Genomic DNA, 26,217 nt, shown 5'->3' with positions numbered 1-26,217 from the left:
ATTAGGTGGCTCAAACCCACAAGAGGGGGGCGGGATGGGGATTGCTTGCAAGCGGCGACTATTTATCTCAGTAATTCAAATAAATAGTAAATATCAGATTAAAGAAACCAAAATAACCAGATTTACTACGTACGGGCGGTAAGTACGGCATGAAACGATTGTTTTACATCTGTCTGTTTCATTTCTTTGCTGATTATTTGGTTCATTGTGCCGTCGATGACCAGGGACCGAACTCTAGCCGATCTCCTAATCGCCGTCTGACAACATGATGAGCCTGCTCCGAAAAGCAAAAGTGCGAGAACACCCACGAAACAGACTGAACCGTCATGCCGAAAGCGAACTCTCATTGGGCAACTGCATTTACTCATTTTGACACAGCAGGATCTGGCTCATTGTGTATACGAATCATTCTGCGTACACGATTTCTGGGCGTTAATTGAGACACTTCGTTGTGACCTGATTCCTTGGGAAAGGTGCGAAGCTTTTATCACTACAGTTTTATCTGACTTAGTTGCGGTTTGTGTGCGAAATTTGCGCCATTTCGAAAAAAAAGCCTTCTCAAATACTCTAACGCCAAAAATAAGATTAAGTGAACCAAACATACGTTAGCAGCAGAGCATAGCCCATAGGTGCGCCCGAGCGCAGCGTTTGTGCAAGGTTGGCTAGTGACGCCATTACCACTCAGCGCACCACATCATTTTGGATGCTGTGAGCTGAGTGGTAACGGCGTTGAAACGAAAAGCACTAATGTTGTAGTGATAAACGAAGCGGACCGAGCTTCGGCACAAACGAAAAGCACAGCGGTCTCTTAGGGTACCTGGTAACTCGAGAACCCACAGTAACGACACATATATGTGTTCCGAGGTGACCGTGAAATAGCTGAAGAATAAATTGCACGTTTTCCACACACTGGTGGAGGGCATTTTCAGCACCTTAACACTTTTTACATTGTGGTTTTTATATAGATGTCACTGCTTTCTTAGATTTCACATAACGCCTTGTCCGTACTTTGCATCCCCTTCTTCCAGGAACAACAAGGCGTGATGGGCTTGACACATGCGCAGTTTATGCTGGGACACTTCCTGAACATAATGGTCTACGATGTCATAGAAAGCATCATGTTCGTGTTACTAATGTACCCTGCAACATCCTACGCTCAGGGCATAGACATAACGTTGATGCTCTTCTCTTTCTTCGTGTACATCATCGACCACGCCATCTTTATCTTGATGCTCGGCTGGATGTTTCCAAAAGGTGAGAGAATTGCGGTGTACGAGCAATGTGAAGCTCATTGGACAATTCTTTATCTTTGGCCGCCCAACGATAAAGACATTGTGATTGTGTGTGCGTGCGTGCGTGCCTGTGTGTGTGTGTGTGTGTGTGTGTGTGTGTGTGTGTGTGTGTGTGTGTGTGTGTGTGTGTGTGTGTGTGTGTGTGTGTGTGTGTGTGTGTGTGTGTGCAAATTTGTGTGTGTGTGCAGAAAAGGACGTAGGGAGAGAGGTGTCAGCGTATATAGTCTAAATAATACAGCATCAAAATATACAAAAGCTGTAACCGTAAATCGTAAAATTATGGTACGATAAGCGCTTTTCCGCAGAAGTAGCTGGCAGACGGGTCTGCAGCACGATCGCTGATTTTCGATCGCTTTTGCTTCGTGAAGGAACGCAGTCGCTGGTGATTACATAATTTTTAGAGCTAGAAGATAGCTTGAAGTGATAGCTTTATTCAGGAAATGCCCGGTTTAGCACTGAAAAGAGCTCAAAATAACAAGTAAACAGCCATGTAAGTTTCGGGGTAGGCCTCTGCGAACTATCTCTGTTATTTGTAAGGGGTCTTGTGTGTTGTCATAGCTCAATGGTGTATAAAGTACTACGCTAGTGGTATCCCATTGTGCAATAAAATTTCGAATCCAGGGATGGGATTTTATTTTAACAAGAAAGGGTTTTATTACGGGATTCACGAAGATTTAACTTACGTCATATGGATCACGGAAATGACGTCAATACAACGAAGCAAGCGGCCTGTAAAGGGTGCACCCCGGCACACAGAGTTTTCTTGCGGGGAAGATGCCTTCGTACTGAAGAGTACGTAATACCTGAGGTTGTTCGTTTTCGGGTTTTATATTGTTTACGTGCCGGCAGGACACAGGAAATGAATCGTGGAAGTTGCGAGCGGTGTATTTACACCATATACACGATGTCGGCCATGAGGGAGCCCGCGCAGCTGGGTCTTTTTCTCCGGAGGTTGGGCCGATAGCTCTTTTCTTATTCTTCCCGTGACACATCCCCCTCGTCGAAAGCGACCGCCCCGGTCGAGGCTGTAGCAAATGTGCAGATGCCATGACCATGGGCGATGACAGGAAAAAGGGAGTCCTCGCGGCGACGGATGAGGATGATGGTCGTGGTGAGCACTGGCTCCGAAACAGGAATGTCCACCGACGTAGTGAAGCAACGTCAAAATTCCTCGAGGGGCTGCCGAAATCGAGGGCAGGGGAACGGCATCGTCTTCTGTTCAGGTCGCGGCTGGTCACGTCGATTGTTCTCGGCAAGTGATAGTCCGGGGACGCGGGACTGGGGAATGGCGCGTCCATGGCTCACCGTTGCTGGTGCGGGCAAACGCGATCGAAAAGCCTTTGAGCGATGTTTAGTAGCCGAGACGAAGGGAAGCTGGGGATGACCAGCGAAACCTTTACCAAACATGCTACGTGGCGTCAGGACACAGGAAATGAACCATGGAAGATGCGAGCGATGTATGTACACTAGATACACGATGTCGGCCATGAGGAAGCCCGCGCAACTGGGTCTTCTCTGGAGGTTGGGCCGATAGCTCTTTGCTTCTTCTTCCCGCGACAATAATTTAACATGAAAGTGTTTTAGGCCACGATACACCAAGATTCCACTGACATCATATCCGTTACAGAAATGACGCCAGTACACCTTTGCCGAAGCGATCCACCAGCAGGACATAGCTCGCCAAGCACACCCACATGACAGCCGCCGACGCGCAGATCATGCTGAGCTGCGGATTTCCCTGCACATTTTACTTTCGTGTTTTGACGATTCCTATGACAGAGGAATCAACCATACCTTTTTCTTTGAATTGGCTGACTCTTGGAGTTGGGTCCATTGCCTTTTATGAGAGGTCGGGTACTACATAGACAAGACAAGTGGGGTCCGATGTTGCAGGAGAAGCTCCTGCCAGTTGAGCATCTGCGAAAGTGCAATGGCGGTGAACCACGCCACGTCTGGTCCTTTGGTGCTGAATGGTACTATTCTTAGTCACCATGAGTGGTGCTGGCAGGCTTATACGGCTGATTTGGGCAAACAACAACATCGCAATAGCGGGGTGTGGCGAGTACTAAAGTGTACTAATACTAAAGTGTACTAATACTAACATTAAAGTACTAATACTAAATTTCTACCTTAAATGGCGTTGGACAGGAACAAAGGAAGATTGTTCCCAGTTGGCATTGTCCCCCATCTTCACCCTTAGACAACCAATGCTTTTCTTTCTTTGCACAGGTCTAAAAAAGCCCTCTACCCCCCTCCCCCCTCGATTTGCTGTCCGGCTCCCGCCGTGTCCCTTCAGGCAACTCGGCTTCCCCCTCAAAAGGTTTCCGACCCCTGCACTAAGGCATCGTCGTAATTCCCCTTCTAAAAGGCAGACAATATGCATACGTTTCAAATGTAAACTGAGAGTCTAAGAAAAGCAGAAACCTTAAGCACGCCGTGTTAGTATATTTGTTTACCGTTACAAGGAAATTATTTATTGCCGAAGCATTTTTCTCGCAGAGAACCACTTAAAATGTGTCGCCTAGCCGCTTTTGGCTTTGACATGAGTTGAAAGGTTGTTTGAGCACAGCATTTCTCATTGCAATACCGAAAAAGAGCTTATTTAGGACACGTACTCGTCTTATTAAAATTATGTTGAACAATATGGACAAGAAGAATTCGCTGCTGCAATAAAACTCGATTGATAGGCAACCAGAGTCGACTATCGTACCAATTCAGCATCAAAATTTGAAGCATCAGCTGCCGGAAAGAGCGGGTGAGGCTTTGGAGTTACCAAATATGCCATGCCAGCACATGACTTCGGGAAAACCTTGTGTGCCGTCTCGTGGACGCCAGTACTTGGTGGATGTGGTAGATAGCTGTAGATAGATAGCTCATGTGGTAGATAGCTGGCAGCAGTTTGCAAAATGTAAGCGCTTCAGCTTACCGCAGTTTTCATAGTGCAGACTGAAGTACGTGTTAGCAGTCCGTTATCGTATAGTCGTGGGGAATCTTGGTACGCATTGTAATAGTACGACGCCGGGGGCTGTTGATTGACTTTAGTGGTGTTACTTGTATTACGCTCTGCACACAAGCGGTCGGAGGCCCACTTTCAGCAGCAGTACACGCATTTACTGAACGATGTGGCACCTTCGAAATGTCAACAGCAACGAGCCATAGAAACGCATGTGACACATCTTCAGTACCTTGTTCCGTCTTGCGCAGGCTGGTTCGGCCTCATTGCTGGTGTCGTGGCCATTTTCTATGGGCCCGGGTTCGCCGGCATGTTGGGCGACACGTCAGTGCAAGAGTATATCTTAGCGCCGAGAAAGGAGAAACTGCTCTCTGGCTTGTTGCCCCACACGGGCTTCTACAGTGTTCTGAGAATACTTTTTTTGGCCCGGGACTACGAAGGAGGTATGTGCACGGATCACGTCGCCATTCAATCGCTTAGCAGTACGTGCTACGTCATAAATAGTGACTGAGGGTGGTTGGCGAGGGTCGCCGCACATGTGTTCAAAACAGACACTGTCGTGTACTGGAAAGTAAAAAACATGGGATGGTATTTTCAGAGCCAGAGAGGTTGTGTTGGCGCATAGAGCCAATGTTCTTTTTCTGTGGCCGGTAGGGTTGAGCAACTATAGTGAAATATTTGACTTAAGTAAAACAAGGACAGGGCACTAGTTTGTCGTGACTAGATGCGCTCCCAAGCGAAAGACGTAAGGTAATGAAGTAATTTGAGAAAATACAATGTAGGCGCCGCATACATGAAAAAGCAAACAAAGCACACCTGTCAGCAAATTAAATGATATTAAAGTAGTCGTAAAAATGTATTGGGGCATACATATTGTACTAAAGAATAACAGAAATATTACTTGTGCTACAAGGAAACTTTCAGTAGACACTTTGCCCGATAAAAGTGAGCCGAGTGTTTCCACAATGAGGCACTGCACATACAATGTGTTCGAAGGCATACAAAACGGCCGCATAGGACATGCAAAGGCACATGAAAGCGAATATTGTATTTATTAGACTTAAACTATACAATAAGAAAGGAGGGGCCCGCTGAACGAACATAGAAAGGAAATCCAGAAGACTTGCACGCTACTTAGAGCATAAAGAAGTGGTTTCCTATACAGCTGTAGTTCTGCCACATCCTTTAAAAGCGCTACCATTTCTTTAAACGCTTGCATTATTAGCCCTTTACCTGTATTTTGCTCGCAGTCGCATTGCCTATAGCATCACATCGCTAGAAAACATTTACAGAACCAGTTTTCTTTCTGTGCGACTTCTATCAAACCATGTCTTTGCTATCACTTCTTTTAGCCCATTCCGTATAGCAACGTGTCATTGTTACTATGCTCTCTAGGCCACAAATCTGGACAAGCTGAGCTCCCAATTTCACTGAGCTAAAACTAAGGAAAGCGCACTTCATTTAGCAGATTACAAAAGAGCTCGCTCGAAAATGCAAATTCCAACAGTCGAATCACCCCGCGACATGTACCAAAAGTATGCGCCGATTACTACAAAACGAATGATGCCTTTGCGCCCGGCAAAGACCGAAAGTTTCTTTCGATCAGTGTAGAACCATCGCCCGCCTTATCAAATTGTTACAGCAACTTAAGTATATTTTTGCTTTAACCTAGTGTGTTAACGTGACACCCACATATGATATATTTTTATATATATTTGCTTTTACCTGACACCCACATATGATGTATTTTTCAGTGCTGTTCGTGCTGCTGTATTGACTATTCAATTTTTCTTCTTTAATAGGAGATCTTTCCTGCGTTATAGACAAGAATTTTCACTGTGCACTGGGCACCGCCATGTTTTAACGAGCGGTGTGGCATCTGGCGGGCATTTCTTAGGGACTGCGTCGCGAGCAGACGACGCTGCAGTCACACTCTGTTGTTCCGTGCCATGCGTGCATATTAGACGTCCCAGGGTGTCATAAACCGGTAAGTGTCATTTATTCGGTATGTCAGCAGCGCGAAGCTTAACAGTGCTTTATGGAGAACGTTCAAAGCGTCCGAGAGCTGTCACGTTTGCCCATCAATTCCGTTCTCAACCCGCTAAGGCGGCGTGCCACCCTACGCACGCTTTGTCCTCATGGGGCTTGCTGTAGGGCTACGTTTCGCCGCGCCAGCAGGACGCCGGGCTTTTTATCACCAATTGATATTTGTTTTCTTAATTCTTGACAGGTTGCCGTGATTGCCTTTCCTTTCGATGTAAAGAATCTACTCGCCCGGGCGTCACTACGCCGTTGTTGGCTGCAACAACAATCACCGTAACCGCACAGTGCTCATACAAGAAACGTGCGAAGTGCACCATGACAAAAGAGGTGTCTGCATGTGCGGAGTCTATTCGCTGCACAAATTTCCTGCGTCCCTTGAGTGTCGCCGCGAATGAGTAGTAACGCTGAATCTGAAAGATTTGGAACCTAGCAAATTTGCGAGGGCAAGTACGGTCGTGCGATGATTTTGTAAGCGCTGTTATTCACCCTCATGCTCAATCCTTATCGCACATTTCTGTCCACTGGAGGCATTCTCTGTTAATTTTATTGACGGGAAGCCAACAAAAGTCAACCCGACATATGTATGACCGCGCGATCAGAGGCATTCGCTGAATGTACCAAACCCCTGACCTGTAGCAGGCATTCGCAGGAAACATTTTTGCCGCTGCATAACACTATTTCCTGCTACAAACATAGTAGCAACGTATTGGGTACACCAAGGTTTCACGGCTGTTTTCTTGCTCAAAAGAACTTTTGCGTTTCAGCGGCGGGTGGGAACCGCCAACAGCAATTTAATTACCGACACGACCGGGCGTGCTCCGCCACAGCGACGCTACTATTTCGCTTTCGCCTCGCCTTTTTCGCGTGCCCGTGCTTCTGCGTATATGTCTCGGGTTGATTTTTCTTGGCTTCCCGTCAATAAAATGAACAGAGAATGCCTCCAGAGCACATAAATGTGGGATAAAGATTGAGCATGAGGGTGAATAAACAGCGCTTCCAAAATCATCGGACGACCGTACTTGCCTTCGCAAATTTGATAGGTTCGAAATCTTTCAAATTCAGCGTTACTACTCATTCGCGGGGACACTCAACGGACGCAGGAAATTTGTGCAGCGAATAGACTCCGCGCATGCAGACACTTATTTTGACGTGGTGCACTTCTCACGTTTCTTGTATGAGCACTTTGCGCTTACGCTGATTGTTGTTGCAGCCAACAAAGGCGTAGTGACGCCTGGGCGAGTAGATTCTTTACATCGAAAGTAAAGGCAATGACGGCAACCTGCCCAGAATTAAGAAAACAAACATCAATTGGTGATAAAAAGCCGGGCGTCCTGCTGGCGTGGCGAAACGTAGCCTCACAGGCAACCCCTGTGAGGACAAAGCGTGCGTAGGGTGGCACGCCGCCTTAGTAGTTTGAGAAGGGAATTTATGGGAAAACTTGACAGCTCTCGGACGTTTTGAGCGTTCTCCTTGAGGCACTGTTAAACTCCGCGCTGCTGACATACCGAATAAAAGACACTTACCGATTTTTGATGCCGCTGGGACGTCTGATATGTACGCACGGAACGGAACAACAGGGTGTGACTGCGGCGTCGTCTGCTCGCGACGCAGTCCCCAAGAAATGCCCGACAGGTGGCGCACCGGTTGCCGCAAAATGGCCGACTCGGCAATATTCTGGTATATAAGTGCTCTTGAAGGTACCTTTATTATGTAAAATGTTATCGGCTAAAACCTTTATGTGTGCACTGGCGTGTGTATGTATGTATGTATGTATGTATGTATGTATGTATGTATGTATGTATGTATGTATGTATGTATGTATGTATGTATGTATGTATGTATGTATGTAGCGAATCAGAATTGGAAATGAGGGGCTCGTTGAAAATAACACAGAAATAAGAGTTGGCAGTCAAGAGGCTTTTCGTGGTTTTCTTGACTACCAACTCTTATTTCTGCATGTATGTATGTATGTATGTATGTATGTATGTATGTATGTATGTATGTATGTATGTATGTATGTATGTATGTATGTATGTATGTGTGGCGAGCATTATTTACTACACTTCCGGCGATGGGGAATTTCGGAGGACAATTCCCGCACTTCATCTTCATCAGTACATACTCATCAGCACCAGCCCATGCGGCATTGTTTCGTCATCTATGTACATGATTATCATCTTGGTAGTATGCTTAGGTTCTCTCTGCTAGGACGTTCCAATAAACGCCATTATTGAGCCTCGTCTCGGAGTATGTATGTATGTATGAATGTATGTATGTATGTATGTATGTATGTATGTATGTATGTATGTATGTATGTATGTATGTATGTATGTATGTATGCATGCATGCATGCATGCATGTATGTATGTATGTATGTATGTATGTATGTATGTATGTATGCATGCATGCATGCATGCATGCACGCATGCACGCACGCATGTATGTATGTATGTATGTATGTATGTATGTATGTATTTATGTATGTATGCATGCATGCATGTATGTATGCATGTATGTATGTATCCATGTATGTATGTATGCATGTATGTATGTATGTATGTATATATGTATGCATGCATGCATGCATGCATGTATATATGTATGTATGCATGTACGCATGCATGTATGTATGCATCGTATGCATGAATGTATACATGTATGTACGTAGCACCTGCAGGCAGAGTCGAAATTAAACAAAGCTTGAGTTCAAGAATTGAGAATTTTTCTAAACTTTGGGTGCGGTATCGAGTTTGGAAAAGATAACTTAAAAAGTGTCATTCAAAGGCTACTGGCCACGGACATGGCGGGGAAATTTGCCTAAATTTTGGAGCCCGTAATACTATTCCTTTTGATTGCACCTGTACGCATGTATGGATGCGGATACTACGAAAATTCGAGGAAAATAACAGAAAATACTGTCTTGATGACAGGGTCAGCTGGATGGTCAGGTGTTACCGCAAGGTTCCTGGAGCAAGACAACGTGACCATTCTGGAAATCTGGGGAGTGATGCTTGTTGCCGGGGTGGTCATGTTATTCATGGCCTGGTATCTCCAGAAGGTTCTGCCCTGGTCCTCCAGCAACCCGCAGAATCCAATATTCTGCCTCATGGTAAGGAGCACTGCAAGACTAAAAGTTAACGTTTTCCCAAACATTCTATTAGCATGAAAAAGTACCCGCGAAATGTACTAGTTACGTTTCAGCAAGGGACGTTTATTACCACCATTGATTGTAGGGTTAACGCGCTTATGCAACGCAGTCGAAGAGGCTTGCCGTAGTGAAGTGCTCCGTATTAATTTTTACTACCTGGGGACCTTTAACGTGCGCCGAAATCTCATATACACGGGCGTTTTTTTGCTTTTTGCTCTCACTAGAAAAGCGGGAATCGAACCCGCGTCATCTGGCTCAGCAGCTCATCGCCTTATCCACTGAGCCACACACGCGCATGCGCACGCGTACACTCTGGCACACGCACACGCACGCACGCGCCCGCACGCACACGCACATGCGAGTGTATATATATGTCTATATAGATAGAAAATGAGGGTCTCGTTGAGGAAATACAGAAAGATAGGTCGGCAGTCTACAACACCAAAGGAGGCATAGGGGTGTCGTTAGGCTCTTTTTTACTACAGTTAGTGTAAGGTTTGACCATGGGGGTCGTTGCACTGCGGGTGCCCCCAACGACGGAGACGCGGAGACGGCCGTCACCCTTCGGAGGGCCGCTAACAATTAGGCCGTCTCGACGTACGGCGCCTACGGAAACGAGCAGGGTCGTGTCCGGCCCGGGACAAAAAGGCGCCGCTCTCTTTGACAAGTTGGGTGGCGACGACTATGTGTGGAGGTTCTTCGAACGCACCTTGCTCGGTCGGGGAGTATTGAACCCGGCCTTGCCGTTTCTTGTTTTTTTTAACTTTCCCTTCCCTCACCGAGGGTATTTATGTCAGGCCCGGCGACAGGATGGGGTCTTTTTGCTCTGAACTTGCCGCAGGTCACGGGGAGAGTCCCGCCTGCGCCGGCTAGACACCGGCAAGCTTCTAAGCCCCCCCCTGCGGGCTAGTTCTGCTCCCGTTGTATATGCCTTGTAAATAATTCCTGTACATAAACTGTACATAGCTTGGACATCCGAGTCTGCCTCGTCCCTCACGGCGACACGAGACACCGCGGTGCATTCCTGGGTACGGAGAAGACCTGAAAATTACTGTTAGTAAAGTTAATTTTTTTTAAATATGCATAAGAAATAAATAAATAAAAACACGCACCTAGAGTGGGGGTTCGGTCCCCACGAGCAAAACAACACGGACACAAAGAACACGGACAGAACAAATTTGTGTCACTGACGAAAACCCGAAAGCAAACATAAACACCTCAAAATAACACAAAACCAAAATAATTACCGGACCAATAATTTATAAGCAAAAACCAAGTTGAACTAACAATACCCCGCATAGAATTAAAAGAATTGGCTACTAATGAGTAGCATTCTCACGATGCTCGTCTACAGTGTGAAATCTCTACAGCCAGAGTGGGCATTCAGTAGCAAATACGTTGGATTATTGTTTTAAGTGCAGAGCACTTGAGGGGCTCGCCTTCTCGTCACAGCTCCCTGGCTGTCACGCTGTTCGGTTTCAGGCGACTGCCGGAATCAGGCGGCGCAGTGAGATAACGGGCCCAAGTAGGGCCTCACGGCGTTCCGCAACGGCGTAGAACAGAGGTTTCGTTCGAAAACGAAGCGGTTTATATAGTCATAAGCGTTCGAAACTCCTGAACCCATGGTGCTTGTCATAGATCTCCCCATTGTTTACTGCAAAAACAACTGCAGGTACATTTGAGGCAAAAGCGGTTTATATATGAACTTGGTAGAGCGCAGTAAAGAAAACCCAGGACCAGGGATACAAGGGCGAGCGCTACTTACAACTTAATGTTAATAACAACCACGGGACATATAAATATAAAATAATCACAACACGCTCAAATGACTATCCCATCCCACGCCCCTATCCCATCCCAGCACATCCCCCCAATCACTCGTCAGGCACGCACGTGTCATAGATGTTTATCCAAGAAGGCCCGCTCTTTCAGACAAACACACAGACAGACAGACAAATAACTTTATTCAGGTCCTGAGGAACTGCCTTGGGCCGCCCCTATCAAGGGGAGTCCGTGACAGTCGCGGGTCGCTCCCACGCAGGGACCTGAAGGCCGTGACTCTCCGCTGTCACACAGGCCATCTGGGCAGCCCGAAGCTGAACCGAAAGGTCGCCGCTGATGATGATGATAATAATTGCTATTGGTTTCCCCTTTGTAGCGGGGTGATGACATGTCGTCTTACCAAAAAGGACTAATATACCCATGTTTTACAGTCTTGGTTTAATACTAGCGCTGCTTAGGGCAGGCACAAAAAGCTTATTAGGCACAAAATACTTTTTTTTCCTGTTACAGGTGGTAACTGTCCTAGGCAATATTCCCCTCTCTGCTTTTGTTCCACCAGCATTCTAATCTTCTTTTCCTACCCTCGACAGCCTTTTAGTAACTTCCTCTGTGATACCGTTAAATCCTAGGGCATCTGGAAGCCTAATATTCCCGTCATGTATATTTGCATGGATACCCTCTCATTCAAACACTATGTGCCGCATAGTTTCTGTCTCTTTTCCGCAGACGACGCATACCCCATCATTTTGTGAATACTTCCCCACAAAACTCTTATTTCACGGGCAACCTGCTCTAGCCTCAAAAAGCAAAGCACTGCCCTGGGAATTATCGTAGAAATTTTCCGTTCTGATGTTCAATTTTTCAGCCCTGTACATCTGTAACGACATTTTAGCTTCCATTTTTTCCCTCCATTTATTCGTTTCAATCTGCCTTCCCCCTTTTTTTGGTTACCTTGGCTGTTTTGGATTCGCCACTGTTCTTTCTGTATTTCGCTGTTAGCTTTCAAGTCTTTCTTAACCACTGCGTCTCCACGCTTTTCAAGTATAGGTACCTAAAAACCTTAACTGCCCACCTTCGTTGATGCATTGCCCTAAACCTCATCTCAAAGCATATTTTACTCTGTGCTTCTCTAACTTCAAACGACGCCCAGCCCATATCTCTCTGAACTGCTTCGTTAGTTGTTTTTCCATGCGCGCCTAAGATCAAACGTCTTACCGTTCTCTGGTTTACTTCAAGGCCTGATAGAACGTCTGATTTTACGCAGAGTACAGCCTTCGCAAACGTGAGACCCAGAGCCATTACTCCTTTCCACATTCCTCTTACTACTTCATATTTGTTATACCCCACAGAGCTCTATGCTTCATCATAGCTGCATTTCGCTTTCCCTTAACCTTACGTTGCTCCTTATGAGTTCTTAAGTAGTTATCCCCTTTGTTCATCCACACTCGCAAATATTTATATTCCTTCACTCTAGGTAATTCGTCTTGCTGGATAGACACTACGTCAGTGGTAGCGTCATTGAAAACCATTATTCCTGATTTTTCTGCACTAAAATTTAACCCGTGGTCGGTGGCTTCCTGACCGCTAATATTCATTAGCCGTTGGATATCGGTTTAGTTATCAGCTAAAAGAACAATGTGGTCTGCGTATAACATTCCCGGAATATGTCGTTGTACCACTTCACCTTGCAGCATATTGGTTAGGCTAAACCCTACTTGACTTTCTTCCAGTTTATTTTTAACCCTGCCATGTAAACCATCAACAGTATTGGGCTCAAAGGGCATCGCTGTTTCAGTCCCCGATGGATGACCTGATGGGCGCATTGCTGTCCTTCCTATGTAAGGTGTACTCTATTGTCTTTATAGATCGCCATAAGGAACTGTATTAACTCATCTAATCCCTGGAGTTTCAACACTCTCCACAGCCGTTCTCCGTTTCCGTTGTCATGTGCCCTTTAATGTCCAAATGTCCGCTCTTAAGGGCTTCCTCCCAGTCCTCTTCTTTAGTGAACTCTGCATCGCGTAACGCAGGACATTGTCATAGCATATCTGCTAGTGAGCAGTGCGCCTCTCCGCAGTCCGGACAATGCGGTTCTATGTTTGGCGAGAAGTGGCTAAACCTTGCTTTCGAAGGGAAAGATCCCGTTTGGAGCATCCTGAATGCCGACAATTGCGGTCGAGAGGCGTCAGGGTGAGGAAGCGGAAAAGTCGTCCGAGAAAGTTTATAATGAGTCGTGACCTCGTGGAAGGGAAGGAGTCCCTGTACCTCCCGGCGACCCTGCCTACGAATTCGCCGGGACCGCCGCGGTGAGCGAAACCACGCGCACGGGCATGGGCAAACTCATTAGCGTTGGGAACATCTGGATGTACGTTGACCCCCATGTGGGCCGGGAACCATTTTTTGTAGTGAAATCCAGCAGCGCCCTCGCTGCCGAGGATGGCCGCTGCCTCTCGCGAGATCGAACCCGAAGCGAAAGCCCTAGCTGCGGACCGGGAATTTGTGAAGATATCTGGACGCGATGGGTCTTTCATCGCTATAGCAATGGCGATTTGCTCAGCCACCGTTGCCGATTCATTTCTAACTGAGGTAGAACATAGGATTTTGCAGCTATGGCCGACCGAGACCACTGCGAAGCAGTCGGAGCGCTCGCACTGGGCTGCATCGACAAAGTAGCGAGTTCCGGGCTCTCTGCAACCGAGGTCAATAAAGAGCGGGCCCGAGCTAAGCGGCGGCCTGCGGATGTACTGTAAACGTTATTCTGATCTAGGGCGATAAAGCCACTTTCGTCAGACTCGTTAAGACCGCAGCAATGGATTCCAGGATTCGCCTAGCAGCCCGCGAGGACTATAGACGCACGACCTGAGCCGTCTTCTGGACCTCGATCCCTTCCGAGAGGGAATTATGCATGCCCAATTGCATGAGATTCTCGGTGCTCGTTTTGAAAGGCAAGCCTAGAACTCGCTTTATGCTTTTGCGCATTAGTGCATCGATTTTGGCCTCCTCCGTGTTGGACCAGCGCAGAGCCGAAGCGACGTAATTAATGTGGCTCATAAGAAACGCATTGTAGAGCCGAAGGAGATTGCTCTCGCTCAACCCTCCCCTGCTGTTAGAGACTCTGAGCCTAAGCATGTTCTCCGTCTTGGAGGGGATGCGGGCTATTGTCTAAGAGTTCCGCCCCTTTGAATCCAGTAGAAGACCGAGGATCCTGATGGAGTGTAACCCTGGGGATTTCGAACTCAGATATGGAAGTCGAACTGACGCAGTCACCTATCCGCTGCATTTCCGCGGCCTCAACAATACTCGCGTGCGCTGATCCGCATCTCGAAAAATGACGGAGCACGCATCGTACATAGGCTGGTAATTTTTGTCGCTTTTTCTGGCACTGAATACCCAAATTGCTATTTTTGCCTTTCCGTACCTACCTTGTTGCAATGTTCCCGTAGGCGAGTGTTGAGGCACCGTCCAGTCTGCCCAACGTATGCTTTTTTGAAAGTAAGCGGCAACTTGTAGACCACCCCTTCCATGCAGCGCACGTACTGGTTTCGGTGATTAACGAGGCATCTGCTTTTTTCCTTCCTCACAGGGCACGTTAGGCTGCAGAGCTTAGACAGTTTATCAGTGGCCGACATGACAACTTTCACGACAGCCCTTCTACCAATCCTTTAAAGGTTGTGCAATATGCGATGCATATACAATATGACGGCTACATTTTTGTCCTTTTATTCACATCTTTTGGATCTGGCCGCACCTTTTCTGCCCCCATCCGAATCGAATTGGCCACTGCTACAGTCATGCCCCCAGGATATCCTGCTGATGTGAGGCGACATATTTGAGTATTAAAACGGGTGTTTATAAGGTATTTGCATGATGTGCTTTCTAGCACCTCATGCATGATGATGAGGTGCTATGGGTGGTAGCACTCAGCTTATCACGGCGCTACAGCCCATTATGGCGAATCAGTTCTCTGCACTTCCGATAGCTCCCACGTTGTGTGGGACGGTTTCCATTTCTTAAGTTTTTGTTAGTTTCTTTTCGGCAATGATTTAAATATATACCTGTTTACCGATTGTCTTTACTTCGCCAATTATGTAGTTTCCTCCCTAGGGATGGCGTAGTGTATGGTTGGTTCGTTATCGCCATTTGTCTATTTGTAGTTCGAATATTCTTTTCTGCGCTTTTATAAGTTAGCATACGTTTTTCGAAAAAAAATATAACGTGCATATTTTTAATTTCGTCTCTTCATTTTTGTAAACCTCTTCCTTTTTCTTTTTAGAACTTTCGCTTGATGATTTTTCTTCATCTACGCTATTACAACCATTGCGTTACTTGCGTTAATTATGCTTCTTTGTTGAAATTCAAGACGTTACAAGGTTGGCTCAATTTCCCAATTTTTTTAAAGTAAAGCTTATTAATCTTGAGCTTGGTACGTTGGCGTTCGCAAAAAATACCAAGAAAGAAAACTCTCCCGGCGCGCACCGGCCGATACTTCACCCAACGCCGCCCAACCTTCACACCGCCGACAGCTGGAGCCATGCCTAGGTAGACGTCATCGCGCGCGCCGCGATCGCTCGAGCTTCGAAAACATTCTGACCAGCATTCGTGGCGTGACCTGGCGCGTGCTCTTCAGTTCAGTTCACGTGCTTTTGCCCTTGAATTGGGGAGCACTGAACAGCTTGCGCTACAGACGCCCAGTTTGCGAAGCCAGTTCTAGCTGCCATTTCTAGCGTGTGTTAACGCAGTCCACTTTTTGAGAGACGTGACAGCTCGGGAAAACCCATCCGGGCCTGCCAGTTATGGATACCTTCCAGCGACCAGTTCGGAAATCCATGCGAGTGCAACAGCCTGGTCCCCGGAGAAGAGAGAGGGGCCGCCAGCTCCATGGTTTCTCCATCTTTTATTCATGTTTGCAACATTATTCTTAGTACCTTTTTAATGCAGATCATTTCTTTAACTCACGATGTTATGCGTCCGTAACTCGGCGTCCGCAGCCAGCCAGCACGTGCGCCCCTCCCCCGCTCCTCCTCGCTCTCAACAACAGGTGCGGGCGCGCATGCGCGTGCTCTGGCGCTGAAAGAGGCGTTGCAGCAGCAGGTGCTACCTCCTCTCCCTCTACTGCGCGCGCTACGAATATACTCGTTGCCCGAGCGAAGGATCCGCGGCCCGACGTTGACGTTTGGCTGCGGCTTCTCGTGCACGAAGTTCGGCGTCGGCAGTGCGCTTCAGGCGATTGCGTTCGGCGTCGGCAGCGCGCCGTCTCGCCGCCTTCTCTTCTGCCGCCGTCGATGAAGAGGATGGCACGATGTCATGAACTGGTACTGCAACGCTGACGTTGGCTCGCGTCGCGGTACTGGTTGAAGGTGTTGCTTCCATCGCTTATGAACTTCGATGAAGGCGCACTGCCCTCCCGAGAGGGATAATAAGAAAGAAAAGAATAATAATAAAAATCCAACCGATTGCCCCGCAGAGAGGGTGGGGTGCAAACGATGGCAATAAATAACACGTTACGTACTTACGTCTCTCTCTGTCTCTCTCTCGTCTCGCAACCCAACTACGCAACCCCTACGACAACAACAACTACAACTACCACCGCCAACTACCACAACCTACGCCACGTGACCACCCCCAATGCTCTGCATTTACTCGTGTCCCTCGCGCGGGGGCATGCGACGGAGGTTTTTTTTTTATTTACCCTTCGTGTTTTGGAGATTCAGAAGATGCACACTTCTTTCGTCTATACAGTTTTTTAACTTTCGTTGTTGCTATTTTTGTAGTTTTTCCATGTGAAAATTTTGTTGGAGGAATAATGTCCCTTTACGCTAATATAACCATAAATGCGCTACAGTTTAAGAAAAATGCAAGACGTATTTTTTAGTCGTATTTCTAACGTTCCTTTCCGGAGTTTTTTATTTACCTTTTTTGAGGATGCGTTTAGGACGCGCATGTTTATTGCGTTATTTATTTTTATAAAATTTGTAGTTTTTATATTTTTATCAAAATTCCGTTCAATAAATGATCACCGCTTACGGAATTGAACGATTCAACTGACTTCCGCCAATAATGTATTTTTGAAGATATTCAGGGTGTTACACGATTTGCTCATTTCGCCATTTTTCATACCTATCTCCGACCTTTTTCCGGGCTTTCTTCATTTCGACTTCGTATGTTGGAGGCAATGTATAGGAGATATATTTTTGACTTTCATTTCGTGTCTGTAAATTTTTATTTTCCGGGTTTTCTGAATTTTTTCATTTTTCAAAGTTCCCTTCAAGGAATTCTTGCCATTTACGTTATTAGGACGGGAAAAGTTGTTACTTCTGTCATTTATTTTATTTTAAAATTGAGGACTTTAGACAGTTGGTTCATTTTCACAATTTTATTTTCTATTTGCAACGTTCTTTTCGGGCTTTTCTTGTCGGAGATCTCTTAAATTCATACATTTGATTTTATCATTTCTTTATTGCGAAGTTCTGCTTTTCTATTTTTTTATTGCTTGGTTACCGAAATTCCGTTCGCCATTATAACAATTTACGCCATTATAACAAGTAATGTCTTACTTCCGCAAGTTATGCATTTTTGTGGCAATGCAGGGTATCTATTATACGGTCGGCTCATTTCCGCCAGTTTATATTCGTATTTGCGATGTCGTTCTGCGGGCGTGTTGCATTTGTGTTTCTTTTTTGGAGATGTATAGAATGCTTGTTTGATTCGTCGTTTCATTTTTTATTTTTTTAAATACTTTTATTCCACCGGTTATGTTCATTTACGCCAATATAACGAATACATGTGTAACATCCGCGAGGGCTACATTTATGTCAAATTCAGGGCGTTACATGGTACTGGATAGGTGGGGGTTGGGGGGGGGGGGGGGGGGGGCAAGGTACTTACTTCGAAAAGAATACTAGGCAATTAAATAACTTATATCTCGCGTAATGGTCCTTCGCCCTGGGCATATCCTGTGCTGTCGCTGTGGTGTCGGCCTGCCGCGGCCGTCAGATCGGGATGAAGGAATCATGGTTGCGATCCTTATTCTAAAGGAAAAATGAGATGCAACGATGAGCGCTGTTTCCGAAATTAGCTCAGCGTTACTGGCATCACTTCAATATAGCATTAGTAAAAGAGAGGCTACAACACACCCTTTCATGTTTTCTCTTTTTCGCAGCCAAGCTACTGGAAATCGTCCGAGGAGGCCGCTCAAGCCACTCAAAGTGCTCCCGTGGTGATTGATCCGGCGCGTTTCGAAGAAGGTCCTCCCGGAGCCGAGCCCATCGTTGAAGTTAACAATGTCACAAAGGTGGAAAGCTGAAGGCGGTCTTATTCAAGCACATATTTTATAAATTTACCTATATGCAAACCCATGGGTCTTTGTTGCCCTGTTCGTGTGGAAAGTAAGAGCGTATAATTGAACAAGAAGCAGGCCTTTGATTTGTCGTGTACGGCAGTGACGGTATCCTGCGAAATGGTTGTGCCGGAGCGCTTCTCGCTGTCCACATAGAAGTCTCACTATCTGTGGCCTGACGTTTCTGGGATTGCAGCTGGAATTACGGATTTACTGGTTTCACCCCTGCCTCCAGTTTCCGGAAACACTATAATGCAATACGACGAATAATGTATGAAGAGTGCTCACACCTGGTCATTTCAGCGGGGCCTAGTTATGAGAGATAGCCGACCAAGTGGACAAGCAAAGCACTCATCCGCACCACACTCAGATCAGAGTGTAGGATTGCACATCCTAATAAGGATATTTAGGTTCAGCTTGTGACGATTGTACAACATGTTCACTCGAAAGAATGCTTCCACTTAAAACATTTCTGAGTGTGCCTACTTAAGGTTGCCCGTTTTAACTACAGTAACATGTTCTTGGCAATCCTCATAAAGCGAACATGGCGCATTCCGCCTCGTCCCATTAACGCCAATGCCAGGGCAATAATTCTGCTCGCTCACTGGCTCAAAAAGTCTGGGACTCGTAGGGGTGTGCCACAAATGCTAGACTGCGAACGCGATGCCAAAAAGTACGAGGTGCGACATCAGGGTTGTTGCCGAAATCGATATATTCTCTGGTTTTTAGATCCCACCTTCTTCTAGTGTCTATAAGTAGGGCGCCAGAGAATCCAGTGCGGAACAGTGATGCTGCGCCACGGACGAAACCTGTCAGCCGAAGACACCTACACATCAACGCGCCGCGATGTTTTCTGCGGATTATTTCCTATGACCGAACAAGTCTTATCTTAACTAAAAAGATAGCTTCGGTGATCATACAGGCCTTAGTCACGAAAATTCCCGGAGATATTTCTGGCAGGAGATGTACAATTTCAATTTGTTTATATTAGAACGAGTGCAAACCATTGTCCACACAGATGAAGCTTTTTTGCACAAACAGTTGCTGTGAAAGCTGCAAAAAGAAAATTCTTTCCGTGCAGGTATGTAGATTTGTCGTGTCCATTTCAGTAAGCTCACCTGATGCGGCGATGTCACCACACTGAATTTGTTGTGAATATCATAGTCTGACGTAAGGTTCTGTACCACACGTTGTTACAGCCATCCCAAATATATTCAATATTGCACCGTATTAACAGCTGTCATACGCGTAACGTCCCTCCAGGGGTTAGTTTCAAGAGGAATCTTAAAAATATTTGAATTGTCATCCTGTCCTCTCTTTCAATGCAATGTATTTTGTACGGTGCGATATCCTATAACAAAACTTGTAGACGTAATTAATCGGAGCAACAAATATCTGTCAATGCACTTTCTTTGCGATATTTTTACGTTTTACATAGAATTCTACAAATATTAGCAAAGAAAGGAAGGAAATTTTCTGCCAAACAGAGGTTTAATAGGAAATGTTTTGATGTTCAATATAAATGACCCGTTCTCCTGTTGCGATCTGTAGACAAACAAACAAACAAATGGTACAAACTAGCCAGTTTGCGAGTTCATCCAGATTTTTTTGCAGCGCCACTCGCCTGAAAAATGTTTCCTTGAAAAGTCGTGAAAGCTGCCTGGGCATCGTACCCCCCTCATAGCGCAAACCGGCATGCCGAAACCGAGATGAGCGGTAGAGTGTATGGAGTGGAACCCCTTATTCAGATTGTGCTTTTTCATGCGAACGAGAAGGAATTCAATTAATGTACGTGGATGAATAGCTTTTACCCATTATGCGGCCCCGTAAATATACATAGAAACTCTGTTCAACCTGATAATCGAAGTTAGACCTGAGTACACAAGTTCGTACTATCCTTGACACATGCCATTCTGTTTAGCCTCATAACATCTCCAACTTTTTCGTTACTTCTATAGAATTTTTTCATGCTCCCTGCCGGGTTCTTAGCGATTGGGCAAACCTACCCAAACTTTGTAAAAGTAGCTCGATACATGGCCTTTGGCTATTCTGTTATTTTAAAGTGTCGTAATCGCATGATATACCCTTGAGCGCCTGCAATGAATGACGAAAAGACGATGTATACAATAGCGACGAGATACCTAACGGAAGCGTACGAAGGAAGTAGCCGAACTCGCGGTGGGTGTACATTGGAATAAGTAGTCGGAATAGCCGTTTATATAAACAACATCGTCAGAGAAAAATTACAAGAAAATGACCACGTCTTTTCCTGCAAAAAAGGGAATAAGATATGGAACTGCCCAGCGGGGACTGTAAGAACAACGTTGACTTCGTTTAGGTCATAATTCAGGTCTCTTGCACATATGGTGTCGCTAGGCTGGATGAGGAGCACTATGGCCAGGAGTACAATAAGGCTATATGTGACAAGGGAAAGCATAAAAGTAGCTAAGAGATGGAAAGGGAACCTGAAGTGAGATTTCCGCGAGCAGCTATGTAGAACTTACGGATTTTAGTCAAACATCGGTCGCACTGTGGCGCCATCAGTCCAAGCATGTAGTTCTGCATTTCACCATGCGGCAGTGCAGTCAGTACTTCACAGTAAAATGCTATTTAACGTGCCGCGGTTCGCCCGATTGGGTGCTCTATTTGATGCGAAGGTTCTATTTTCTCATTAATGCGGGAGCATTGGTAGAAGGAGATTGATTAGTTCTAGTATTCCTGAGGCAATGTGTGGCGCTTCTTTGATTCAACCAACAATAACATGTTTGTTCTGCATAATAACTGTCTCTGATGGTATGACTGAAATGCAGCGCCGATTACAAGGCTACACTTTGGAGTCAAATGGGTGCACGTTAGATTCATTCACCGAAATGGCATTCTGGTCCGAATAACCGGGTGACTAGGGTGCTTTGAAGTAAAGCTAATCTACGCGATATCCGCCGAGTGTTTAAGAAAGCAACTTTCGTTAGCAAAGCGCTTCTTATATAGACACCATGGTGGCGTTGGAACAAGATATATTGCTTGAATAAAACGTACTGCTGCTGATTTAGCGTAGAATGTCGTAAGTTAAGCATCCGTTAATGCGGAATAGGGCATGAAGGGTAATCCCATTCTAAATTTCAAAATATTAATTTTCTCAACTGAGCCCAACGCAAGACGTAGAATACGGGCTCCAAATGTGGAATGAACAAGCACCCACTGATTTGTACTTAAGTACTTTTAAGAGGCAAAAAGGCTGCGTACTAGCAGCGTTTTCTGCGCCGATTATTTCCAGGTGTACGACGGGATCCCAGCACTCAATGGTCTGAGTGTGAAGCTGTACCAATCGCGGGTAACCGTGCTGCTCGGGCACAACGGCGCTGGAAAGACAACGCTGTTGAATATCCTCACAGGTAGGGCACCCTAGAGGTGAGAGAAAAAAATGGCTGTAGTTGCGCACTTACATGTTCAAGAGCTTTACTTCTAATTTTGAAACTTATGCAAAAAGATTCAGTGCCGGGAGAATGATGTTCTGGCAGTTAAAATTTTCTAAGTAGACACAGAAAATGACTGTCTACTTCAAGATCTCCTCGGCATTCTTGACTGCTGACTATCCCCTCTCTCTCTCTCTCTCTCTCTCTCTCTCTCTCTCTCTCTCTCTCTCTCTCTCTCTCTCTCTCTCTCTCTCTCTCTCTCTCTCTCTCTCTCTCTCTCCACACACACACACACACACACATACACACACACATATATATATATGTATATATATGTGTACATATATATATATATGTATACATACATACATACATACATACATACATACATACATACATACATACATACATACATACATACATACATACATACATACATACATACATACATACATACATACATACATACATACATACATACATACATACATACATACACAGAAAAAAGGATTGGCAGATTGGCAGTCAAGAATGCCACGGAGAGCAAAGGGGAGGATGCGGTAGGCTATTCAGACACAAAGAATTTTTAGAAGAAAGAAAGAAAGTGGCGAAGAAATGCCCGCCGGGTGGGATAGGAACCCACGACCTCCAGAATACGCGTCTGGTGCGATGACCACAATGCTACCGGCGGGGCTGTCTTTCCCCTAAACTTTCTCGGGTATTTATGTTAAGGAATTTGTTTTCTGCATTTAAGGGTGGTAACCATTGCCTCTTGGACTACTCGGGGTGAAGGGGACCTTCTTTTTTACCCCCCTGGTCGTGACTCGAGCGTCTACGACATGTCGAAAGTGGTCGACCAGCGTTGAACCCTCTTCAGCTACCTATGGCACCAAGACTGCCAGAACAGAGCCCCTGGCTATGCATGTAGAGAATCAGAATTGGAAATGAGAGGATCGTTGAAAATAATACATAAATAAGGATTGGCAGTCAAGAATGCCAAGGAGAGCAAAGGGGAAGATACGGTAGGTTATTGAGACACATAAAGAATTTTTGGAAGAAAGAAAGTGGAGAAAAAATGCCGGCCGGGTGGGCATTACGCTACCACTATGCTACCGGCGGGGCTGTATTTCCCTCCACTTTCTCGGGTATTTACGTTAAGGAATTTGTTGTCTGCGTTTAAGGGTGGTAACCAGCGCCTCTTGGACTACTCGGGGTAAAGGGGACCTTCTTTTTTACCCCGGGTCGTGAATCGAGCGTCTACGACATGTCGAGAGGGGTCGACCAGCGTTGAACCCTCTTAAGCTACCTATGGCACAAAGACTGCCAGAACAGAGCCTCTGGCTATTCATGTCGCGAATCAGAATGGGAAATGAGGGGATCGTTGAAAATAATACAGAAATAAGGATTGGCAATCAAGAATGACAAGGAGAGCGAAGGGGAGGATGCGGAAGGGTATTGAGACACATGGAAAATTTTTGGAAGAAAGAAAGTGGAGAAAAAATGCCCGTCGTGTGGGATCCGAACCTACGACCTCCAGAATACGCGTCTGGGGCGATGACCACTACGCTACCGGCGGGGCTGTTGTTCCCCTCCACTTTCTCGGGTATTTATTTTAAGGGATTTGTTTTCTGGTTTAAGGGTGGTATCCAGCGCCACTAGGAATAATCGGGGTGAAATGGACCTCCTTTTTTACCCCCGGGTCGTGACTCGAGCGTCTACGACATGTCGGGAGTGGTCGACCAGCGTTGAACCCTCTTAATTAAGCTACCTATGGCACAAAGACTGCCAGAAAAGAGCCCCTCGCTATGCACGCAGCGGATCAGAATGGGAAATGAGGGGATCGTTGAAAATAATACATAAATAAGGATTGGCAGTCAAGAATGCCAAGGAGAGCAAAGGGGAGGATGCGGTAGGTTATTGAGACACAAAGAACTTTCGGACAAAAGAACAAAAGTGCAGAAAAAATGCCCGCCGGGTTTTTTCTCCCTTTTTCTGTATTTTTCCCAAAAATTCTTGATGTGTCTCAATAACCTACCGCACGTCCTGCACGCGTGAATGGTTCTGCAGGGCAAGTGCTTGGAAAGCAAAAGGGGCAATTCACTTAAGAATATGCCGAATCCGGTCTTCCGACATGCTGCCGTCCACTCGTCGACACAGGGCTAATACGTCCCCGATGTAGGACGTATAGGTCTCGTGGGGTGTTGCACGCGCTCGTTGAGTTTTTTATTGGCAGCTTCAGAGCGCGTGGAGCCTGTGAAGCAAATTTAACGCAGTTCATTGGTAAGGCCGCCCCAGTCAGGCAAATCTTCGTGATTATAAACCAAGTTTTAGCCACCTCGGTCACATAGAAGGACACGTTCACTAGCTTATAAGTGTAATCCCATCGATTGAAGGAACTCACGCGGTTGTAGGTGTCAAGCCGCTCTTCGACGTCGTCCCCGTGGAGGCCAGCGAAAAGTGGGCGATTGTGCTGGTGGATGGTAATAGTAATGGCAGGCTGGATCAGGTCCTCAGCGTTGCTGCCCAAGTGGCTGCTCTTGTGCTGCATGGGGCTGGTGGGCAGTAGTAATCGCCGGCCTGATCGGACTCCAGTGGCGCGAAAGCGAGAGGTAGGCAGCGCGATTAAAGCACCCTCCACCACTTGAGAGGCTCTGGGAGTCTCCAGGTAGGAGACTTTATTCGTGAGGTCAGTACAATAGGAAGCCCCAGTCAGAAAGTGATGTCGATGAGACTTTCGCCGCCGCGATGAAGATTTTGAGATGTTGGTAGGGTGAACACCCAAAGGAAAGCGATTGTTCACAGTCTGACACATTCTATACCGCTGCTCACAATATATACATTTATATACGCACCAGGGGCTGGCGCACGTGTGACGACGGTGGTAAAACTAACATTTCGACCGGCGTCCGGTATTCGTCAGAGGAAACTTCAGCGCGGAACACGGTGGCTATTTTGATATTTTGATGCTTCTCTAGAACAGCTGTGGCTTTCGGCGCAGACGCAGATTTGGGAAGTTCACGATTATGTTGCTATTAAGCCGTTGTTTTATCCTGCCGCAAAAGAGGCGGTTTGGGGTCAAATTAATCTGCACGATTGAGAGCATCGCCAAATAATTGTGGCGGGTAGTTTCTATTAGAGCTTCCCGGAGTTTGCCGGAATAATCTATAAATTTTGATATTTCGGAGCCTATTCTTTTGAAACGTAGGGCTTGGCTGTATGAAATACTCGTGTTGCGTGTAATATGGCAGCTCTCAAAGTGCAGCTGCTGATGCCCATAAGTGGGCTTTCTATAGAGCTGTAGAACCGTGTTAAGTTTATATATAAATATATATATATATATATATATGTATATATATATATATATATATATATATATATGTATATATATATATATATATATATATATATATATATATATATATATATATATCGCATAAAGTTTTCTGGCGACTGGATGTGGAAAACGTAAAACAACCAAACAAACATGGCAATAATTAGTGACTGAACCTTTCTGACGTGGACCGTCCTTTATCAAGAGTAAAACGTTACAAATTACGGTTGAGAAAAACGCATTGTGCAGATAATGACGCAGTTTTTGAAGCTATATTAGCGGCATCACTAATGAAATTTCGCCTGGATTCAACGAACCTTTCTGCATATGCAGGCGTCAGTGGGGCAACCAGCGGCACGGCCCGAATCTTCGGCTACGACGCCACCACTCAGCGCGACAAAATACGCACGCTCGTCAGCTACTGCCAGCAGACCGACATCTTCTTTGAGAACCTTACGTGCTGCGAGAACCTCCTCTATTTCGGATCGGTGCGTTACATGAGAAAATGATTATTACGAAACGTTACATCTTTGCTACTTGGGAGAACCTGTATAATTCAGCTCAAGTAGAACTGCCCTTGTTTAGTACTCTTTCCGACGAAACCGCCTTGGCTTGGCGTTTGCTTACCCCGAAGTTCCTTCCCGCAAAATTAATTTAGCTGAAGGAGGACAAAGCACAGTAATACGCCCAAAAGGCAAATTCGTCGCCCTAGGCCGGTGTGATTTCAATCTTCGTTAATCGGGGCCAGGCAAGTGTAATAGGCATTTTTTCGTGGCCAACTTTGCACCAGTAGCCGACGGTTTCGCACTCAGCGCAGCGCTTCTGGCCGATCCTAGTTGGACGCCGACATGCCTTCCCCTAATTCCACCCCCCACCCGCACACCCAGTGCCTGTCTAAGTCGCGGGGTTACGTCCCCCA

General features: G+C 46.0%; 1 protein-coding gene across 1 annotated transcript in view; it reads left to right on the top strand.

Annotated features, from left to right (window-relative positions):
• LOC144146362 (phospholipid-transporting ATPase ABCA3-like) overlaps positions 1-26,217 on the top strand; it is a 116,467-nt gene that overhangs the window by 32,600 nt on the left and 57,650 nt on the right. The window contains exons 4-7 of the mRNA XM_077678319.1: positions 1,029-1,254; positions 4,497-4,688; positions 24,379-24,522; positions 25,632-25,786. Of these exons, the coding sequence (XP_077534445.1) occupies positions 1,029-1,254; positions 4,497-4,688; positions 24,379-24,522; positions 25,632-25,786 (717 nt within the window). The remainder of the gene's footprint in view (positions 1-1,028; positions 1,255-4,496; positions 4,689-24,378; positions 24,523-25,631; positions 25,787-26,217) is intronic.

Source organism: Haemaphysalis longicornis, unplaced genomic scaffold (genome assembly GCF_048455015.1).
Source record: "Haemaphysalis longicornis isolate Haplotype H1 unplaced genomic scaffold, Haemaphysalis longicornis Haplotype H1 scaffold_7, whole genome shotgun sequence".
In the NCBI taxonomy this organism is placed as follows: Eukaryota; Metazoa; Arthropoda; class Arachnida; order Ixodida; family Ixodidae; genus Haemaphysalis; species Haemaphysalis longicornis.
The sequence above is the reverse complement of the archived record's forward strand: the minus strand, read 5'-3'. Positions and strand labels throughout refer to the sequence as shown.